The 20,000-nt window shown below is 38.8% G+C and overlaps 2 protein-coding genes across 4 annotated transcripts in view; both read left to right on the top strand.

Annotated features, from left to right (window-relative positions):
• znf1046 (zinc finger protein 1046) overlaps positions 1–20,000 on the top strand; it is a 659,651-nt gene that overhangs the window by 551,577 nt on the left and 88,074 nt on the right. The window lies entirely within an intron of this gene.
• LOC110439338 (NACHT, LRR and PYD domains-containing protein 3-like) overlaps positions 2,995–20,000 on the top strand; it is a 19,777-nt gene continuing 2,771 nt past the window's right edge. Inside the window, exons 1-11 of one of the 3 annotated variants that reach the window (XM_073947357.1) lie at positions 2,995–3,155; positions 6,862–6,908; positions 9,288–9,338; positions 9,512–9,619; positions 10,813–10,920; positions 11,066–11,120; positions 12,023–12,218; positions 12,314–14,078; positions 17,468–17,641; positions 17,756–17,929; positions 19,580–19,753. In XM_073947357.1, the coding sequence (XP_073803458.1) occupies positions 3,027–3,155; positions 6,862–6,908; positions 9,288–9,338; positions 9,512–9,619; positions 10,813–10,920; positions 11,066–11,120; positions 12,023–12,218; positions 12,314–14,078; positions 17,468–17,641; positions 17,756–17,929; positions 19,580–19,753 (2,981 nt within the window). In that variant the 5' untranslated portion in view covers positions 2,995–3,026. Of the gene's footprint in view, positions 3,156–6,064; positions 6,146–6,637; positions 6,694–6,861; positions 6,909–9,287; positions 9,339–9,511; positions 9,620–10,812; positions 10,921–11,065; positions 11,121–12,022; positions 12,219–12,313; positions 14,079–17,467; positions 17,642–17,755; positions 17,930–19,579; positions 19,754–20,000 lie in introns of those variants that run through there. The other 2 variants (XM_073947358.1, XM_073947359.1) reach the window with 2 other exon arrangements.

Raw genomic sequence — 20,000 nt, 5'->3', positions numbered from 1 at the left:
ACACACAGGATAAAGAGTACAGAATATGGCCAGCACTTTGTACAGTTCTCCATTAGTTGTGAAATGTTGAATTATGTTTGTGTTCTGCTTAAAAATGTTCTTGATTTTATTTAGGTGTCCTCAAGCAGAGGCTTATACTGTTTTACAAGTGTTGTGTCTGTTGGGGATGGCGAGAGGGGGGTCCTGCAAGCACTGCTCAGCGCATTGGTACTTCAATGCTGAAGGGGAATTCCCTTGTGAAAAATGTACAGTTGTGTTTATGTTTATTAAAGATGATAGTCAAGACCTGCTGTATTTAAAATTATTATTATTTTCTGTATATTGTCAGTCATCCTTTTGTACATGTGTGCATGTGCAGACACAGATGTGCGGTAGGGGTCGGGGAGACGTCTGACATAAAAAACACAACAACAACAGATCAGCCAGATTTTTACTTGAACCGAGAAAGAGGAAAACAGAACAAAAATGTTGTAAGTGACTCCTTATAATAACATAATAATATTAATAATATTAATAACTTGATAAACAAAATCATTATTAAAATTATTTTGAAAGATCTACAGTATCTGTGCAGGGCAGAAATGGACCCAGACGTGTTGTTAGAAAGTGCTATTAAAGTATTTATCCTGTATTTACTATTACAAAAATAACACCAAGAAGACTGCATTTTAAATCAGTGCTATTAGATTATGAATTTATTTGTAACTTAATAATTAAAGTGTAGAACCGATATCAAATTAAAAACCAGCCAGTAGGTGGCGGTAGAGCACTGTCTTAATTCATTCCAATGGAGAAACTGAACAAAGCGAGTGATGGATCAGTAAATATTAGATGATGAAACTGATCGCGTTTGTAGACGACACACATACCAGGAAATATGAGAAGATTTAATAAAGGATTTTACTCCTGCTGGAACATTAACATATGACAGATAATAAACATCTATATTCAGAGCAGCATCAAAATAAAATAAACCCATTATATGATGAAATAAACTGATTTAATAAGTGTAAAGGTGTCAAACACGTACTTCCCCTGATAAATAATAGCATATTCCTGCTCATAATAAATCAATCATAGTAAAACTCCAAGCAGTGCAGTATTGAAACATTTAAACACATGTCCAATACTCTAATTGTCTTAAATCACAGCGTGTAATGTTAATATTTTCAGTTGTACATTTCCCAGAGACGTCTCTCATTCATCAAAGGTAAACCTGAACTCAAAATGAAAGTGAACTGAAAACACTGCATTTTCTTCAGACTCCACCTTTATTTGTTTGCTGTAGTGTAAATATAAAAACTAAAGCCATAAAAGCCACACATTTGACGACACATTTGACTGCTGCATTTTATTTGAGTCCACTCAAAAATAAACATTCTGATGCAAAATAATCAACAATCATCAACATGTCACAATTAAAAACACTGCACTGCTGAAAGGCAGAAGTGAAGGGACGTCATTGTGAAAATGGGATGCTGTTTAATATAAGAGTCGTAATATTGTTTAGCAGGAGAAATACTACTATGACATTCACATTACCGTTTATCGATTACATTCATAATTCATTCGTTTACATCATTAACATATAAAACACTCAGCAGGAATGTCCACTTTAGTGTATTTTTGAGTTGATTAACAATAAAAGCAATATTTAAGATGTTGTAAATGCATTTCCTGTTTACTGACACGCTGTAGTGGCGATCAACGCTATTACGTTTCCACTAACCAATGAAACTACAAGTGGGCGTGGCTGAATGTGCAACCCCGCCCCAGATGCTGCCCCCTCCCGATCTGCAGGCTGCAGACAGGGGCTTCTCAACCATTTGGGCTCTGACCTGAGTCAGATTGAAATAGTTTTGTGCTCTGCTCAGATGTCCACTAGATGGCAGTAAAATGCAGCAGTAACGCAAGCTGAGGAAGTGTGTTAAAGCAGAATAAAAGAGCACTAATTGATGGAATGTTGAAAAAACAACACTCATATTAAAACATCAGTCATGCTGAACTCATATGATAAGGGCAGTCTAAATTATACTGGATATTTAATTGGATAAGACTAAATACTTCATCTGTCTGTAATATTATCCCCTGTTTCATTTCTCTCATATGGGGGTTTAGTATTTATTTTAATGTGTAATTATTCAATTGAAAAACTCCTAATCAAACTCTCTATACTTCACTAACAAGTGCTCACAACATGGAGACTGATTTATAAACACAACTTCTCCTCACGGTTTTCTTATTTGGAATAATGCCAATATCCTGTATAAAAATAAATCAATATTCTTTCACAGTCGATATAACAACAGACTAATATTAGTGAATCAATTATTTGATAATGAAGGAACATTATTTACACTTACAGAATTGATCACAAGATACACAATTCCTCCATTACAGGAGTTTACGATAGTGACTGGGGCAAAACCTGCTGGTCTACACATGCTGTACAAAAGCAGTGTATGTACATCAGCGCTTCCTGTTTATCCTCCTAAACCTGACCAGACCTCAGTCAGTATCTGTTTCTCTGGAGTTAAGCTTCTGACTTCATAGAGTTTATCCCATTAAAAATGTCTGTGTAAAACTGATATTGAGTCTGAATGCTGTTTTTCTGAAAGCTTTAATGAAGTTATTTTTACATTGATTCTGGTTTTGCCAATTTACTCCATATTTTTGGATTAATGTTGAAGCTTTTATTGCTCATTAAATTTTAACATCATTTTCCTTATCTTATGAACATGTGATTTTGGGTTTTTATGTTGAGCATCGCTCTTTAAAAGATGCTGGTTTTATTATAAACTTTATTATATTATTATGTAAACTTCACATACACAAATACAAGTTTAGGAAAAGCAAAACCTCTCTTCATGATGCTAGAAAAAGAGATTCAAATGAATATAAAAGTGATTTCTAAGTCTGCAAATAGAAAAGCAAGTAAAACAGTCAGCATATGCTCCTCCTTTAACATATGTGCATATAAATGTGTGTATATATGTGTAACAGGGTAAAAATAATCTTTCACCAAAATGGGTTATTTTGTTTATTTTGTGGTTGTTGAGAGACCTCTTGTGGCAACAGTGTGTAATTGTTTCTTTCACCTTTCACCTGCAAAGCCCCGCCTACAGCAGGAAATGGTTGCTGAATGCAGGAAGGTGGTAGGTAAAATGTGCTCCAGCTAAATGTGACAAATTTAGTATTTTAACACATATTAATAACACATACAAGCCCAATATGAACATTACGTGATGTTTTAGATCAAATCTGTCGAGTGATTGCCGTGTGTGACCTACTTTGTGTGGTTAAATTTGCTCATGCTATGTGTAGCTGGAATGATGACATTAATATGTGCAGGGGGGATTTCTTACTATTTGTTTGGTTTTTTAGATGCATGTTTAAATGCATACTGTTGCCAGAGGATGTGTATTTCTGTTACAGAATAAACAACGCAGAATGCAGTTCTCTGTGTCCGCCTGAGTGATTTGTGTCATCAGGAAGAGAAGCGTTACATATGCATTTCCTGTAGTAAAAGTGCACTTAATAACTCTTGGTGATGACTAAAATTGAAAAAACAAATGTGTGTAATATATTTGTGTAATTTAATAATCATATACCCTCTCCTCTGTTGATTTTGTTGTGTTAGAAAACTACATGCTGGTTCTTGTTAATAAAAAAAATTGTGTTGTGGTAACAGCAGTGTGTGTGTGTGTGCGTGTGTGTGTGTGTGTGCGTGTGTGTGTGTGTGTGTGTGTGTGAGAGAAGGCTCCAGAATACACAGCCAGTCTTGAACAGAGAGCTTGAGTTCAGTCTTTCTGCTCATCAGGTCGGTCATAACTCTACACTCAGTGTCTGAATCTTCCTCAGCACATCGGCTTTCACATCGCTATAACTGATGCGTTTTAGAAACACAGCTATAACAGTCAGAGAAACATTTGCTGATCTCCATGATGGTGAGGTCAAATTAAACATCTTCAATAAAAAAATATAAACCTCTGTTGATTGTCAAATATTCTTACAGAAATGAAGTCAAACTGTACTCAGTGAAGCTGCTAATGCTGTTATTTGATTGAGTTGTTTAATCCTCTGTTGTAGTTCAGTTGCTTTGGTGTGACGCTGTGTCTGTAGTTTGATTTCTTCCTTCAGTTTCTTCTTCCTTCAGTGATTGTGCTTGTTAACAGCAGGTGTTCATCAGCAGGTGTCTGAATTCACTTATTTGTGGTCATTCACTCTGTCCAGTGGACTAAACTAATTGACTAGTGTAAGGGCCGGGTGAATGAGGGTGTAGGGCGAGATCAGACACTCTGATTAGTTTCTTAAAGACAGGGGTTTTCTACAAAGGTAGATACATGTTCCTCTGAATGACAAGGAGGCAAATCAGCTCCTAACGCCGAGAGGGTTATTTTACCTTTATCTAACTCTAGAATTTGAACACTTTACTCTGAATTACCACAACACTTGAAATTTAACACCAATGAATTTGCTGTGTAGTCTTCTCACTACATCTAAAAGTGTCTCCACAGATTGTGGTTCAGTCGTTCACAAGCATTAAAATGAGTAAAATATTATTTTAATAATGAAGAATATCTGGATAAGGAAAAGATCATAAGTGTCACTATAAACCCTAAATGAACCCAGTTTACCTCTGCACACGACATCCGTGCCTTTAAATAATATATTCAGCTTTATTTATTGTGTTTCCACTAAACTATTTCATCTCATCAAGAGGGAAAAGATGTATAATCATGAATCTTGTTCTCCTGCAGATCTAAATATCAAGGATAAAGCATATATAACTACATTTATATTAGAAAAATCCTATTTGCAGATTTGTTTTCTGCCCACAGCAATAGTTTAATGAAACATTATGTTTTCCCAGAAGTTGTGTTCAGATATCTACAGAATCTTTTCTTAATAAAGGAAATAAAAGCCATTTAAAACAGTGCACGTCTCATCAGCTGGTTAAAGGATGACTAGAGGAAAATGAGCTGTGTTTCTGTTTTACTCTACTTTAACAAGCAGAAAACTCACACTGACTTATTATCGTATTGTTCTGAACATTTAGAGAAATGACGACGATAAAGGGTGTCAAACATCTGTAAATGAGTGATCATTATATAATCCAAACCTTTCATTAAAGCTGTCCTGTTCTCATCTTACAGCAATTTAGACAAGCTTTTACAACCATTTCAATCACTGACTACTCTATATACAACCACAGCATCAATAAACACACTGCCTTAACTATGTGTTTTAATCTATGTGAATAAAGACAGATTAACAGATATATTGATTAAATAGGAGAGTGATCACCAAACACCTTCACTAATAGACAGATAATACAGTTAAACTCAAATGAGGAGCTGCAAACAATAAACAAGATACAAACTGCAAGAGCTAGGGCGACACGGTGGCTCAGTGGTTACCATTGTCTCCTCATAGCTAGAAGGTAACTGGTTCGAGCATTAGCTGGGTCAGTTGGTGTTTCTGTGTGGAGTTTGCATGTTCTCCCAGTGTTGGCGTGGGTTTCCTCTAGGTGCTCCGGTTAGTAGGCGGTTCATTCCGCTGTGGTGACCCTTGATAAAAATCAGGGACTAGGCCAAAAAAGAAAATGAATGAATGAACATTTCAGCGAAATTTAAAACTGTTTTGGCTTCAGTCCTGACTAATCTAATGTATAAACACACTTATATTATTGAACAGCATCTGAGAGAAAGTAATAATTCATCAGAGAGATCTGTAAGGGGTGTACTCATTTCCATTTCCATCTGTAAATTTATTTTATTGGTCCAACACTGCTTTAAATATTTTTCAGAGACCTCTTGGATTTATTTCAAATACCTTTTTCTCTATTCTCATATATGTTTGTAATATATGACACTATATATACTATACTTTTTCAATACACTTTCAACACACTCGTGCTCAGAGAATCTGCACAGATATCTTCAGCTCCAGTGGTTTGTGTGTCGTCTTCAGGACACGCCCACAGTCAGGAGAGTCTCATGAATATTCATGTCAGTGTTACTCTGTGGAGCCAGTAATATTTGAGGATATACCTGTAGATCACACAGGTGTGTTTTAGTGAAGTGAAAGAGTGAAAGAGCTCAGATTGTGTTCCTGCTGCACAAGAGCGTCTGTACTTCTGCATGTGAGTTTAACACTTCTACATTACGCTGATTTGTGGAGATGATGAAGGGTTTATATGTGTGAGTGTGATTTAAATGTCTGATCCTGAAGATCAAATCCTCAAACACAGATTAAACACTGAGTCAAACACGCTCATTTAAACACTGTGTCTAAAAGCTTTATTTTTAATCCCTTTAAAGTGTTTGTGCTCTTCTATATCAGACTGACTCAATAGTGTCCAATAATTCAGCATTAAATATAACTCTAAACATTCAGAGTCACCAAATCAAAAGTAAAGTTAAAGCAGACCTTCAGTTGAACAGGAAGAAAAGCTGAAAACAACAAGGTGACGATCCTTAAACAACACTGCATTTAACCTTTGACCGTCAGAGTAACTCATTAACCAAAGAGCCTCTTTAGTAGAGAGACATTTTAATACTCACTAAATCAACAATTGGCTGAACCTGAACTTCTCTTGATAAACTCTATATAACATGCATTTACCTTTAATCAAATGTGAAACAGCTGAGATGTCAGATCAGGCTTAAACCAACTGCATTATATATATATGTGTGTGTTTGTGTGTGTGTGTTTGTGTGTGTGTGTGTGTGTGTGCACGTGTGTGTGCACGTGTGCGCGTGTGTGTGCGCGTGTGTGTGTGTGTGTGTGTGTGTGTGTGTGTGTGTTATAAGCTGATGTTTGTGTACTGACTGAATGTGAATCTGTGTGTGTTTACAGTCTGGATCATGGAGGAGAGACGAGGATTACAGCAGGACCACGCAAATGTATGTAGACTAGACAAACACACACACACACACGCTCTCTCTCACACACACACACATACACGCTTTCTCTCTTATGCACACACACACATACGCTTTCTCTCTTACGCACACACACACACACACACACACACTATTGCTCTCACAAACGCACATACACAACACACAATCACATACACACACACACACACATAATTGCTCTTACAAACACACTCATGCACTCACACAATCTTACTCATACACACACATGCTCACACTCTCCAACACACATACTCCCTCTCTCACACTCACACACACACACACAAACTCAAACACGCACTATCCCTCTCACAAACACATATGCTCTCTCAAACACTCTCTCTCTCAAACACGCGCACACATAGATACACAACACACAAACACACACACATGCTCTTACACACACACTCTCTATCACACACACACATGCTCCTACACACAAACTCTCTCTCACACACACACATTCATGCGTGCACAAACACATACTCCCTCACAGACACACACACAAATACACAAACACTCTCTCTTACATACACGCTCTCCCTCACTTAAACAAACACACACACACACACACACACACACACACACACTATTGCTCTCACAAACGTACACACCACACACTCTCCCTCACTTAAACAAACACACACACACACACACACACTATTGCTCTCACAAACGTACACACACACGCTCTCTCCCTCTTTCAAACACACACACACACACACACACACACACACACACACACACACACACACACACACACACACACACACACACTATTGCTCTCACAAACGTACACACACACGCTCTCTCCCTCTTTCAAACACACACACACACACACACACACACACACAATCACATACACACACATCACACATGATTGCTCTTATAATAAAAAGAACAAATAAATAAATAAGAGCTGCTAAATTTGATTTTACTGATAATAATAAATCATTTCTAATAACCAAGACACGTCAACCCTGTCTTAGTTTCTGAGGAGAAATATTAATATTTTTATTGACATTTATCCTGAATTTTAAGTAATGACCACAAAAAAATTGTATTTAACATCTGTATTGTAATAGCGAGTGTAGATAAACGGATATATTGATTAAAATAAGAGTCTAAAAACCCCTTCAGAAATAGAGAGATAACACATGTACATCGACATTATGTGCTGCAAACAATAAATAAAAGACAAACTACAACATTTGAACTGAATGTAATGCTGTTTAATGGTTTTCTTGATTTGTCCTCTGGTTAAACATTATTCATTTGTGTGTGCTGTTTCTCTTCACTGTGATCTTCAGTTATTTTGTTCAGTTAGTTCAGTTTTGCCTTTGGTACTGACTAATCTATTGTATAAACACACTTATTGAATATTATTGAACAGCATCCTATAGAAAATAATAATAATATAGCAGAGAGATCTGTATGAGGTGTACTCATTTATATATAAATCTCTAATCTTATTTTATAGGTTCAACATTACTCTAAATATTCTTCAGAGACCTCTCAGATTTAATCTTAAATACCTTCTCTAAATCTTCCTTCAGCACACTCGTCTTCAGGACACGCCCACAGTCAGGAGAGTCTCATGAATATTCATGTCAGTGTCACTCTGTGCAGCCAGTAATATTTCAGGATATACCTGTAGATCACACAGGTGTGTTTTAGTGAAGTGAAAGAGTGAAAGAGCTCAGATTGTGTTCCTGCTGCACAAGAGCGTCTGTACTTCTGCATGTGAGTTTAACACTTCTACATTACGCTGATTTGTGGAGATGATGAAGGGTTTATATGTGTGAGTGTGATTTAAATGTCTGATCCTGAAGATCAAATCCTCAAACACAGATTAAACACTGAGTCAAACACGCTCATTTAAACACTGTGTCTAAAAGCTTTATTTTTAATCCCTTTAAAGTGTTTGTGCTCTTCTATATCAGACTGACTCAATAGTGTCCAATAATTCAGCATTAAATATAACTCTAAACATTCAGAGTCACCAAATCAAAAGTAAAGTTAAAGCAGACCTTCAGTTGAACAGGAAGAAAAGCTGCTGAAAACAACAAGCTGACGATCCTTAAACAACACTGCATTTAACCTTTGACCGTCAGAGTAACTCATTAACCAAAGAGCCTCTTTAGTAGAGAGACATTTTAATACTCACTAAATCAACAATTGGCTGAACCTGAACTTCTCTTGATAAACTCTATATAACATGCATTTACCTTAAATCAAATGTGAAACAGCTGAGATGTCAGATCAGGGTTAAACCAACTGCATTCATGTTAAGGACTATATATATATGTATGTGTGTATGATTGTTTGCTGAAAGCTCTGCTAATGTCTGCATTGGTGTTTTAGTTGCAGTATGGCAGAGGAGCGAGTAAAGGACTCTCTCTCAGAGAAACACAGGTATTGACTCTGTTTCTACACCATTATTTCAACATGACAACAGACAGACCTTCAGTCAACTATTAGTCTGTGCTGAATTAAACTGAACAAACTCATATTTGTCTGATAAACTCTTGTAAAGGAGACTGAAGTTTGTCCTGCAGTTTATTCCTCTGGTGTGTTTGTGTGTTCAGTGTGAGATCAGGATCATGTGTGTCCAGCTCTGTGTCTCTGAAGAGTGACTGGTCTAAAGGTGATGTTCCTCCAGACCTCAGTGAGAAAACACCATCATCAGTCAAAAGGTATTTAGTGTTTTACATTATTGATCACACTTGGACTGTATTGAACATGTTATTGAGAACCAACAATCCAGAAAATAGAGTCATTAGTAAATGAATAAGTTGTTTGGATTACTCAAATGACTTAATGACTTTTGGTGAATTTAGACATTTACAGACACCTAGTGATGGTTTTAGTTTCTTATTCAGAGTATCTTTTAGACAGGCAAGGGGACAAAACCGAATCAATCATAATCAAGAGTAATCCACAAAGAGTAATCCAATATCCAGACAGCTAACAATAAACACAGAAGATTAAAACACACACCAGCGAAACACGCTCTGAGTGTACATGAACGAGTAACACACCGCTAATCCACAAGAGTACTCCAGTAAACAGAGCTGATGGCTGATTTTGGAGCGCTGCTTCATGAAGCTTCAATACCTTTACATTTATTTTGTTGTAAATCAGTGGATCAGAGCATTTGACAGATCTATTGACAGCTCAGTTTAGCCAGTTCTGGAAAATGTTTGGTCGTCCCACACATCTATTAAAGGATTATGGGGCCACTGTGCTCTGAGGAACCTTCAGTGCAGCAGAAATGTTTCTGTAACCTCGGCCAGATCTGTGTCTTGCCTCAATTCAGTCTCTGAGCTGTTCAGGCAGTTCCTCTGACCTCATGATTGTCGTTGGCTCTGAGATGCATTGTGAGCTGTAAGCTCTTATATAGACAGGTGTGTGGCTTTAATCAAGTCCAATCAGTGGAATCAAACACAGCTGGACTCAACTGAAGGTGAAGAACCATCTCAAGGAGGATCAGAAGAAATGGACAGCAGCTGAGTTCACAGCAAAGCGTCTGAACCATGTGATATTTCAGCTTTTCTTTATTAATAAATCTGCAAAAACGTCTACAGTTCAGTGTTGTTCTGTCAGTATGGGCTGCTGTGTGGACATTAATGAGGAAACAATGAACTTAAATTATTTTAGCAAATGACCACAACAGAACAAAGAGTGGGTCTGAATACTTTCTGTACGCACTGTAAGTCTAATCTGTTTAACAGACCTGATCAGCCTGACCTTGAGCTAAGAGTTACTTTGTGCTAGTTTTGTGCCTGGTGAAATGTGTGTTTTCCCAATAATTGTCTCATCTGTCAGTCTTAATACAAGGTGTACCAAGGTGTACTAGTTTATTCCTCTGGTGTGTTTGTGGGTTCAGTGTGAGATCAGGATCATGTGTGTCCAGCTCTGTGTCTCTGAAGAGTGACCGGTCAATGAATCATCCACCACCAGACCTCAGAGAGAAAACACCATCATCTGCCAGAAGGTATTTTGTGTTTTACATTATTGATCACACATGGATTGTTTCAGGCATATTATTGTGAACCAACAATCCAGTAAAGAGAATCACTTTGGAATGAATCAGTAGTGTGGATGAATCAAATAACTCAATGACTTTGACTCATTTACAGACACCTAGTGGCAGATTTAGTTTCTTATTCAGACAATCTCCAGTGGATCTTCCAGGTAGGAAAAACTCATTTTGATTCATATTTAAAATTGTAAATATAACACAGAAAATGTTTACTGGAAAAGATCCTGCATCTGCAACACATTTCATTTATAACTGTTATTTTTCATGTAATTAAAGATGTTAAGAATTAAAAAGTATTTGTCAAGTGAGGAATAATTGACTGCAAATCATTAAATTATTCGTGAATAGTTCACACACGTTACACATTTATTATGTATTATTTTCTAATAATTCAACAGACCAGAGTGGATTATTCTGCAGTTTTTAATAGATGTCTAAACAATGATAGCCAGACCAAAAAAGGCTAAATTTAAGCTGATACACCTAAAAATCTACTAAACATCTAACTATAGTCCAGAACTAGACTAGTCCTCAAAAACACAGATCAGACAGATTCACACTGCTGCATATCTGATGACTAGTCTAGTTTTGGGCTGTTGTTAAACATCTATTAGACTTCTTTTAAATATAAATGTAATAATTGAAATCTGTTTGCTGGGATGCTGATGTTCCCACAGCTAAAGCCGCCATGTTGTGTTCCAGACATTTGTCAGGTTTTTGTCCTCAAACTTCTCCTGTGTGTGAAACTAGTTTCTTACAAATCCAAAGCTTTCTGTGTGTTTTGATGTGATGTTTGACTGTGAAGTTACTGGAATCATTCAGTGTAGAGATATGGAACTGTCATGTGCTCAAATCCTGCCAAATCTGCTTTAGCTGTGTGTTTATCTGAAAATAACAACACCTTACAAAGTTTATCAGCCAATCAGAATCAAGCGTTCAACAGACTCATATTATAATGTCTTTTTTTGTCTTTATTGAGTAGTTTGTGGACGCACAACTGTATGTTAATGAATGTTTTATTTAAATATTGATCTTCTCTTTTCTTCAATCATAGAATCTTGAGAGTAAAATGATCAGATTTCTGAACAATCAACTGGAAAACTTTAGGAAAATCTTACAAGACAAAAACAGAAAACAGTTTGTAAAGGAGTTTAATGAGGACAGAAGCATTATCACAGAAGCAGCTCTTGATCTCACACTCTTCTTCCTGAGAGAGATGAAGCAAGATCAAGCTGCTGATACTCTCCAGGGTAAGAGACTCATGGGTATCTGTCAGACTGACACTTACTAATATAGCTGGAAAAGTCAAGACTAAATCTCTCTGTTTCTCTGCTTCTGTGTTTAGATGAGCTGCTCTACATTAATCAGCTTAAATGTAGCCTGAAGAGGAAATATCAAAGTGTGTTTGAAGGAATTGCTCAGCAAGGAGACTCCACACTTCTGAATAACATCTACACAGATCTCTACATCACTCAGGGTGCGAGTGAACAGGTCAACACTGAACATGAGATCAGACAGATTGAAGCTGCTTCCAGACGTCATCAGTCACTAGAGATACAGGTTAAATGCAAACATTTGTTTGAAGCAGCTGAACAAGACGAGCAGATCAGAACTGTCCTGACAAAAGGAGTTGCTGGCATCGGGAAATCAGTCTCTGTGCAAAAGTTTGTTCTGGATTGGGCTGAAGGGAAAGAAAATCAAGACATCAGCTTCATATTTCCTCTTCCATTCAGAGAGATGAACTTAAAGGAGAAAGAAAGACAAAGTTTAAAAGACCTCATAACTCAGTTTTTCCCAGAGACTAAAGGACTGAACCTTACAAGAAGCACACGATTCAAAGTCCTGTTCATCCTTGATGGATTGGATGAATGTCGTCTTCCTCTGAACTTTGTTGGTAATGAGACGTGTCGTGATGTATCTTCAGCAGTCTCTCTGGATGTTCTCCTGACGAACCTCATCAAGGGAAATCTGCTTCCTTCTGCTCTCATCTGGATCACCAGCAGACCAGCAGCTGCCAGTAAGATTCCTGCTGACTGTATCGACCGGCTGACAGAGATACGAGGATTCAATGATGCCCAAAAGGAGGAGTACTTCAGAAAGAGACTCACAGATCAGAATCAGGCCAGAGAAATCATTGATCACATTAAACAGTCAAAGAGTCTCTTTATTATGTGCCACATCCCAGTCTTCTGCTGGATTTCAGCCACTGTTCTCCAGAACATACTGAAACTGAAACACAGGGCTCATGCTGAAACACTGCAGGAATCCCCCAAGACTCTGACACAGATGTACACACACTTTCTCCGCTTTCAGATCCAGCAGAGCAGAAGAAAGTTTGATGGAGAAAACACAGCAGATGTCTCCTGGGATCCAAAGCTCATCCTTTCACTGGGGAAACTGGCCTTCCAGCAGCTGGAAAGAAACAATGTGATCTTCTATGAGAGCGATCTGACAGACTGTGGCATTGACGTCTATAAGGCATCGGTGTACTCTGGCATGTGTACCCAGATCTTTAAGGAGGAGACGGGAATCATTCTTGGTACCATGTACTGCTTTCTTCACTTGAGCATTCAGGAGTTCATTGCAGCCCTTTATCAACATCTGATTCTAGACAGCGGCAAGACACAAGCAGAAAAAAGCAGAGATAAGTCCATGACTGATTTGCTGAAGACTGCAGTGGACAAGGCTCTGGAAAGTGAGAATGGACATCTGGACCTTTACCTTCGCTTCCTTCTCGGTCTGTCTCTCCAGTCTAATCGACAACTCTTACGAGGCCTGTTGACACAGCAGGATGACAGAGACCAGAGCAAAGAGGAAATAATTGCCTACATCAAGCAGAAACTTAAAGGGAATCTGTCTCCAGAGAGATTCATCAATCTGTTCTACTGTCTGAATGAACTGAACGACCAAACTCTGCTGAAACAGATTCAGTCTCTCCTCAGTAGAGGACGTCTGTCTTCTTACCTTTCACCTGCCGAGTGGTCTGCTCTGGTCTTTGTGTTGTTGACCTCAGAGGAGGAGCTGGAGGAGTTTGAGCTTCAGAAATATCAGAGATCAGACGAGTGTCTCATCAGACTATCAGCAGTCATCAAAACCTCCAAAAGAGCTCTGTAAGTCAACGTCCTTCTTTTTTTCATCTAAGTAGTAGACATTTCCTGAATTTAAATAATACAGTATATTATGTTAATGGTCATGAGATTTAGGTCACGACCGAAAGGACAAGATTTTGGATACAAGCAGCCAAAATGAGTTTGCTTCGCAGGGTTGCAGAGCGCACCCTTATAGACAGGGTCTGGAGCTCTGCCATATGGGAGGAGCTCAGAGTAGAGCCACTGCACCTCCACATCGACAATTCAATTCATCTTTATTTCTATAGCACTTTAACAATGTAGATTGCATCAAAGCAGCTTCACATAGAAGATCATAGTAAATTGAAACAGTGTCAGTTCAGTATTGTGTTGATGTTCAGTTTAGTTCAGTTCAGTGTGGTTTACTTTTCACTGCTGAGAGTTCAAACACTGAAGAGCAGAAGTCAGCTGAGTTGGCTCGGGCATCTGTCCCACCGGGAGGAGGCCTCGGCGAAGACCCAGGACACGCTGGAGGGACTATGTCTCTCAGCTGGCCTGGGAATGCCTCAGGATCCACCCGGAGGAGCTGGTGCAAGTGTTTGGGGAGAGGGAAGTCTGAGGTTCTCTCCTAAGACTGCTGCCCCTGCGACCCGGCCATGGATAAGCGGATGAAAATAAGAAATGACATGACATCATGTTAATGAGCATGAACAATATTGATATCAACTAAACTGCTAAATACATTAATAATTGTTCATTATGTAATGTTTTAGTGCTTTTTTAAATAACATTCAGATTTAGGTTTTGGCAGTGGTTGTGTAAGTGATAGTTTACCCAAAAAGTGAATTTACTAATTCTTACTCACTCTTCATGGTTATAAACCTTTCTAAAACTTTGTTTTCTCCTGTTGAACATAAAAGAAGATAATTTGAAGAAAACTGAAACCTGTAACCATTGACTTACACACCAGTTGTTTTTCCTACCATGTAGGTCAATAGCTAATGGTGTTTAGCTGTCATAAAAAGACATGGGGATGATTGGGAGGCCATGATCGTAAGGGCCTATTGAGGGACTTTGGCCAGGACACCGGGGCTACACCCCTGCTCTTTATGAGAAGTGCCATGGGATTTTTAAAGACCACACAGAGTCAGGACCACGGTTTAATGTCTCATCCGAAAGACGGCACCCACTGACAGTGTAGTGTCCCCTTCACTTTCACTAGGGCATTAGGACTCATGCAGACCACAGGATGTGCGCCCCCTGCTGGCCTCACTAACACCACTTCTAACAGCAACCTAGTTTTCCCTAGTGGTCTCACAGCCAGGCACTGGCCAGGCTCAGCCCTGCTTAGCTTCAGGGAGTAACCTGTCTTGGGCTGCAGTGTGATATGGCTGTTATCATCTAAATTGCACACAAGTCAGCTATAAAATGATACAGCACCTTTAAAGTTCTTTCTGGACTGGAGTGGAATGATCCCACTGATGTTTTCTCCATTCTGTCTATTTTGACTCATATCTATGCTGATAATTATCAGGTAACAATGACACAGACACACACTCATACACTATGGTCAGTTTTGTTAACTCAATTCACCTATACCAAATGTCTTCACACTGTGGGGGAAACAGGAGCTGGGACTCAAAGCAGCGGCCTTCTTGTTGTTAGGCGAAAGTGCTTACCAATGAAAAGCCATGCAACCCTCTTCTTTATTTTATCTTCTTATCGTGCAGGCAGGCAAAACACATGCAAGAGCTGGATCTAGGTTCAGTTCTAATGTTAAATATAATCCATACACAAAGAAAATGCCAGAGCTGAAGAGCAGAAAACACAAGCAAGAGAAACACACACACATACAGCAAACTATGATCAACACATAATGACTGAAACAGAGGAGCTTAAACACAGAGACTAGTGAGTTAACAAGGGGGTGAAGAGTAACTGGGCAAGTAATATGGGGAAAACTGGGGTGAACACAGAGAACACAAGGACAACACAACAGTACAAGGACAGGACAACCACAACCATGACACAGCTCCCTTCTAGGAGCAGATTCCAGATAATCCTCAGAGGAAAACACATGACAAGAGTGAGTTCAGCAGCTGGAGGTGTTACAGTGGACAAGGGTGACGGGGGAGAGACAGGTTAATGAAACCATGACAGAGTACAGGACAGATGGTGAGGGGGAAACTGACAGGCAGGTGGACCGAGAGGAGGATAAAGCCAAGGCAGGGACTACTAGACAGTAAACCAGGGCAGATCCTGTAATTCTGGCCTTTTATCTAAAGGTTTTAGAGAGGATTGTGTCTGTACAGCTGAATGATTTCATGTTTAATAATAATGTTTTTGATAAATTTCAGTCAGGTTTTAGAGCTGGGGTCTGTTTCAGAGAGGAGGTTCAACCAACTCGGAGTTTAAACCTGAACTGAATTTCAATTTTAAATTTTTGAATTTGATTATAGTCATTGCTTTGTTTGTTAAATAATAATAATAAATAAAACCATAATTAAAACAATAATAATAACAATAAATAAAATAAAATAAAAATATTCTTTTGCTGTGTAAGGAGTTTAATTGTCACCGACTCAGTCCCAGTCATTCCCCTTGCTGGCCAGCAGAGGCCGCCATCCCCGGACTTCTAAGCATTACATCATCCACCTAGACTGATTGTGCACACACCTGAACTGAATCCAGTTAACGACCCACGCTCCCTTTATAAGCCACACTCAAACACCAGTCTCATTGCGAAGCCACGGCCAACATTTCTTAGCGTTATTCCCTGCCTGATCTTCTGTGCTTTACCCTGGACTGTTTCTGACTCTGAGTTGCCTTCTGCCTGCCCTCAACCCAGGCTAGTTATACAGACTCTGAACCACGCCGCTTGCCCACGACCCACGCTAGTTATACGGACTCTGAACCACGCCGCCTGCCCACGACACACGCTTGTTATACAGACTCTGAACCACGCCGCCTGCCCACGACCCACGCTAGTTATACGGACTCTGAACCACGCCGCCTGCCCACGACACACGCTTGTTATACGGACTCTGAACCACGCCGCCTGCCTCTGATCTATGCCTGGTAAATCACTCTGTGTCTGTCAGCCGCCAGCCCCACGATCTATATTGAATGCTGTTGATGTGAGTTCGCACTTTAGTGTGTATTGTATGTTTGTGATTGAACTGTGTCTATTAAATACTGAAATGGATCCCTCCGTGTCAGTCTCCTCGTTACATTAATAAAGAGTTGGGCTATTGGAACATCTGAAGCAAGCCTTTTAATTGTGTTTTATAGACATTAATACTATTTAAAGCTAAAATCAGCAGATGTGCTCACTAACTAGTGAAGTTAAACCAGTCACTACAGTCAGACGTGCTTCAGACTATTAAACACTCCAGATTAACACATACATATTGTGTTTGTCCTCTACACAGGCTACAGAGCTGTAAACTCACTGTTCGGTCCTGTGAGAGTTTGTCTTCAGTTCTACAATCCTCAAACTGTGTGCTGAGAGAGCTGGACCTGAGTAACAATGACCTGCAGGATTCAGGAGTGAAGAAGCTCTCTGATGGACTGAAGAGTCAACACTGTAAACTGGAGACACTGAGGTCTGAGTTTAAACACCTGCTTGCTTGATTGATTGATTGATTGATTTTTTTGTTTTGTTTTGACAGATCACATTAACAGTGTGGTTTTTGGTAATGTGTGTTCTTCTTTCTCAGCTTGGTCATGTGTAATCTCACTGTTGAGTGCTGTGAGAGTTTGTCTTCAGCTCTACAATCCTCAAACTGTGTGCTGAGAGAGCTGGACCTGAGTAACAATGACCTGCAGGATTCAGGAGTGAAGAAGCTCTCTGATGGACTGAAGAGTCAACACTGTAAACTGGACACACTGAGGTAAATGATTCTCCACTCTACAATAACTACAGTCAGACAGTTTCATATTAGAGCTCTTCATGCTTGAACATGTTAACCCTGGGTGATACTAAACCCCAGATAACAGGAATTATGGTTTATCAGTGATTGTGTTTCACACTGCTCATACTATACCTGTAGTTAACCCTCAGGGGTTTGAGGTGATTTTGGGACCCCTGAGATGTTTTGACCTGCCCTGACATCTGTTTTGTAGAAATAAATATTATGTGTGGTTAGTAGGTTTTGGAGAAACAAATGTAGCTGAAATACGAATCTAAAACCAGACTGAATGTGCCTGAACAAGAGTTTATAGTAAGCAGTCTTGTAGACTAGAATATTTACTGCACAATTATGTGAAATTATTCTGTTCTCTCATTCAGAGAAAACATTACAATGATCTACGTTTTGTTAAGTTTGTTTTGGGTGATCTCAGCTGTATGTGTGAGTGACAATGCTCATGAATAATTCACACCTGAGAGACAACAGACACTCCCCCACTCACCCATCAAGGGCAGTGTACAGCAATGTCCATCTGCAGAAGCTAGCCCAAACTCAATGCTTGTTGTGTTACTGCTGTGTGACCATGTAAACACTCTGGGTGAACAATATACAGTGCTCAGCATATATAAGTACAGCCCTCACTAATCTCTCTTTTACATTCATATTTTAATAGGAGGCTCTACAGTATTATATTTGTGCATATACAATAGATTAGCCAAATCTGGAGCTCATCTAACAAAATAACTTAAGATAACGTCCAAAAACTAGCACACTTAAATCTATGTGTTTATAGAAAAATAGTAAATACAAATTTATATTTAGCCTGAATTTAATTGTTTTGTCTTTGAATTTCTGAATATGTTTGGTGACTAAAATATGATGTTCATGAATAAATCAGTGTAATAAATGTGTTCTGTTTAAATGCAGCAGAATACACTGCCTAAATTGACTGAGAAATGGAGGAAAGTCTTGGTTTTCAGAATGGGCTGTCCTCCATTATGCTGAGCGCTGTATGTGACTTATACAGCTGCACATATAATATATATTTGAAATGGTGTAAAACGTGTTCGCCAAACTCTCTTGTGCATTAATCCAGCATTTAATAATCATTTCTGAATGAGTCTGAGACACTGAAGTAGAGGAATGACAAACGCTTTAAACACAAGAATAAATCAGATTTAAACATGAAAAACAATTACTGTAAATCTAAATCATATTTGAAGAGCTTTAATATAGATTTCACTAATAGTTGCAGTCTCAGTTCACTGTTTGAAAACTTTACCAGGTTGTGTCTGTCTGTGGGTGTCGACATTCAACATCACTTTCTGTGTGAACAGCCCTTAAATATTACCAGATGTGGAGCCCAAATGTGCTGGGGTAATATTTTATTTATATTGATATGAACTTCTACAGATGATGTCGAGTCCTTGTTGAGTGTGTGTGTGTGTGTGTGTGTGTGTGTGTGTGTGTGTGTGTGTGTGTTTGCTGATGTGATCAATAAGGAGAGCTGATCAGGATGTGTGTGTTCATCACTGCTGTTGACATGAGCAGAAACAGCAGTCAGCATCTTCACAACACAAAGAGATGTGTGATTGTCCAACTGTGTGATGTGGACTATTGCTGTGTTTGTAGATTGTCTGGCTGTATGGTGACAGAGGAAGGCTGTGGTTTTCTGTCTTCAGCTCTGACTTCAAACCCCTCACACCTGAGAGAGCTGGATCTGAGCTACAATCATCCAGGAGATTCAGGAGTCAAGCTGCTCTCTGAACAACTGGAGGATCCAAACTACACACTGGACAAACTCAAGTATGTGGAGCAGCACTGCCTTTTTTATTGTGAATACAGATACTTTGATACTTCACTGCTCTTCTAGTGTCCAGATATGAATCAAAGCTGTTAAATATGTCAGTGCACTGGGGCAGTTCTCACATTAAGCGTGATATTATATCTCATATTAACACTGTACAGTTTCAGCATTGTAGTTGAGCAGTGAAACTTGTTCTCTACATTTCTGCTGAAGAACTGTACAGTATCAGCTCAGAGATGTGTGTGT

Source organism: Danio rerio, chromosome 4 (assembly GCF_049306965.1).
Source record: "Danio rerio strain Tuebingen ecotype United States chromosome 4, GRCz12tu, whole genome shotgun sequence".
NCBI classification, from domain to species: Eukaryota; Metazoa; Chordata; class Actinopteri; order Cypriniformes; family Danionidae; genus Danio; species Danio rerio.
The sequence above is the reverse complement of the archived record's forward strand: the minus strand, read 5'-3'. Positions and strand labels throughout refer to the sequence as shown.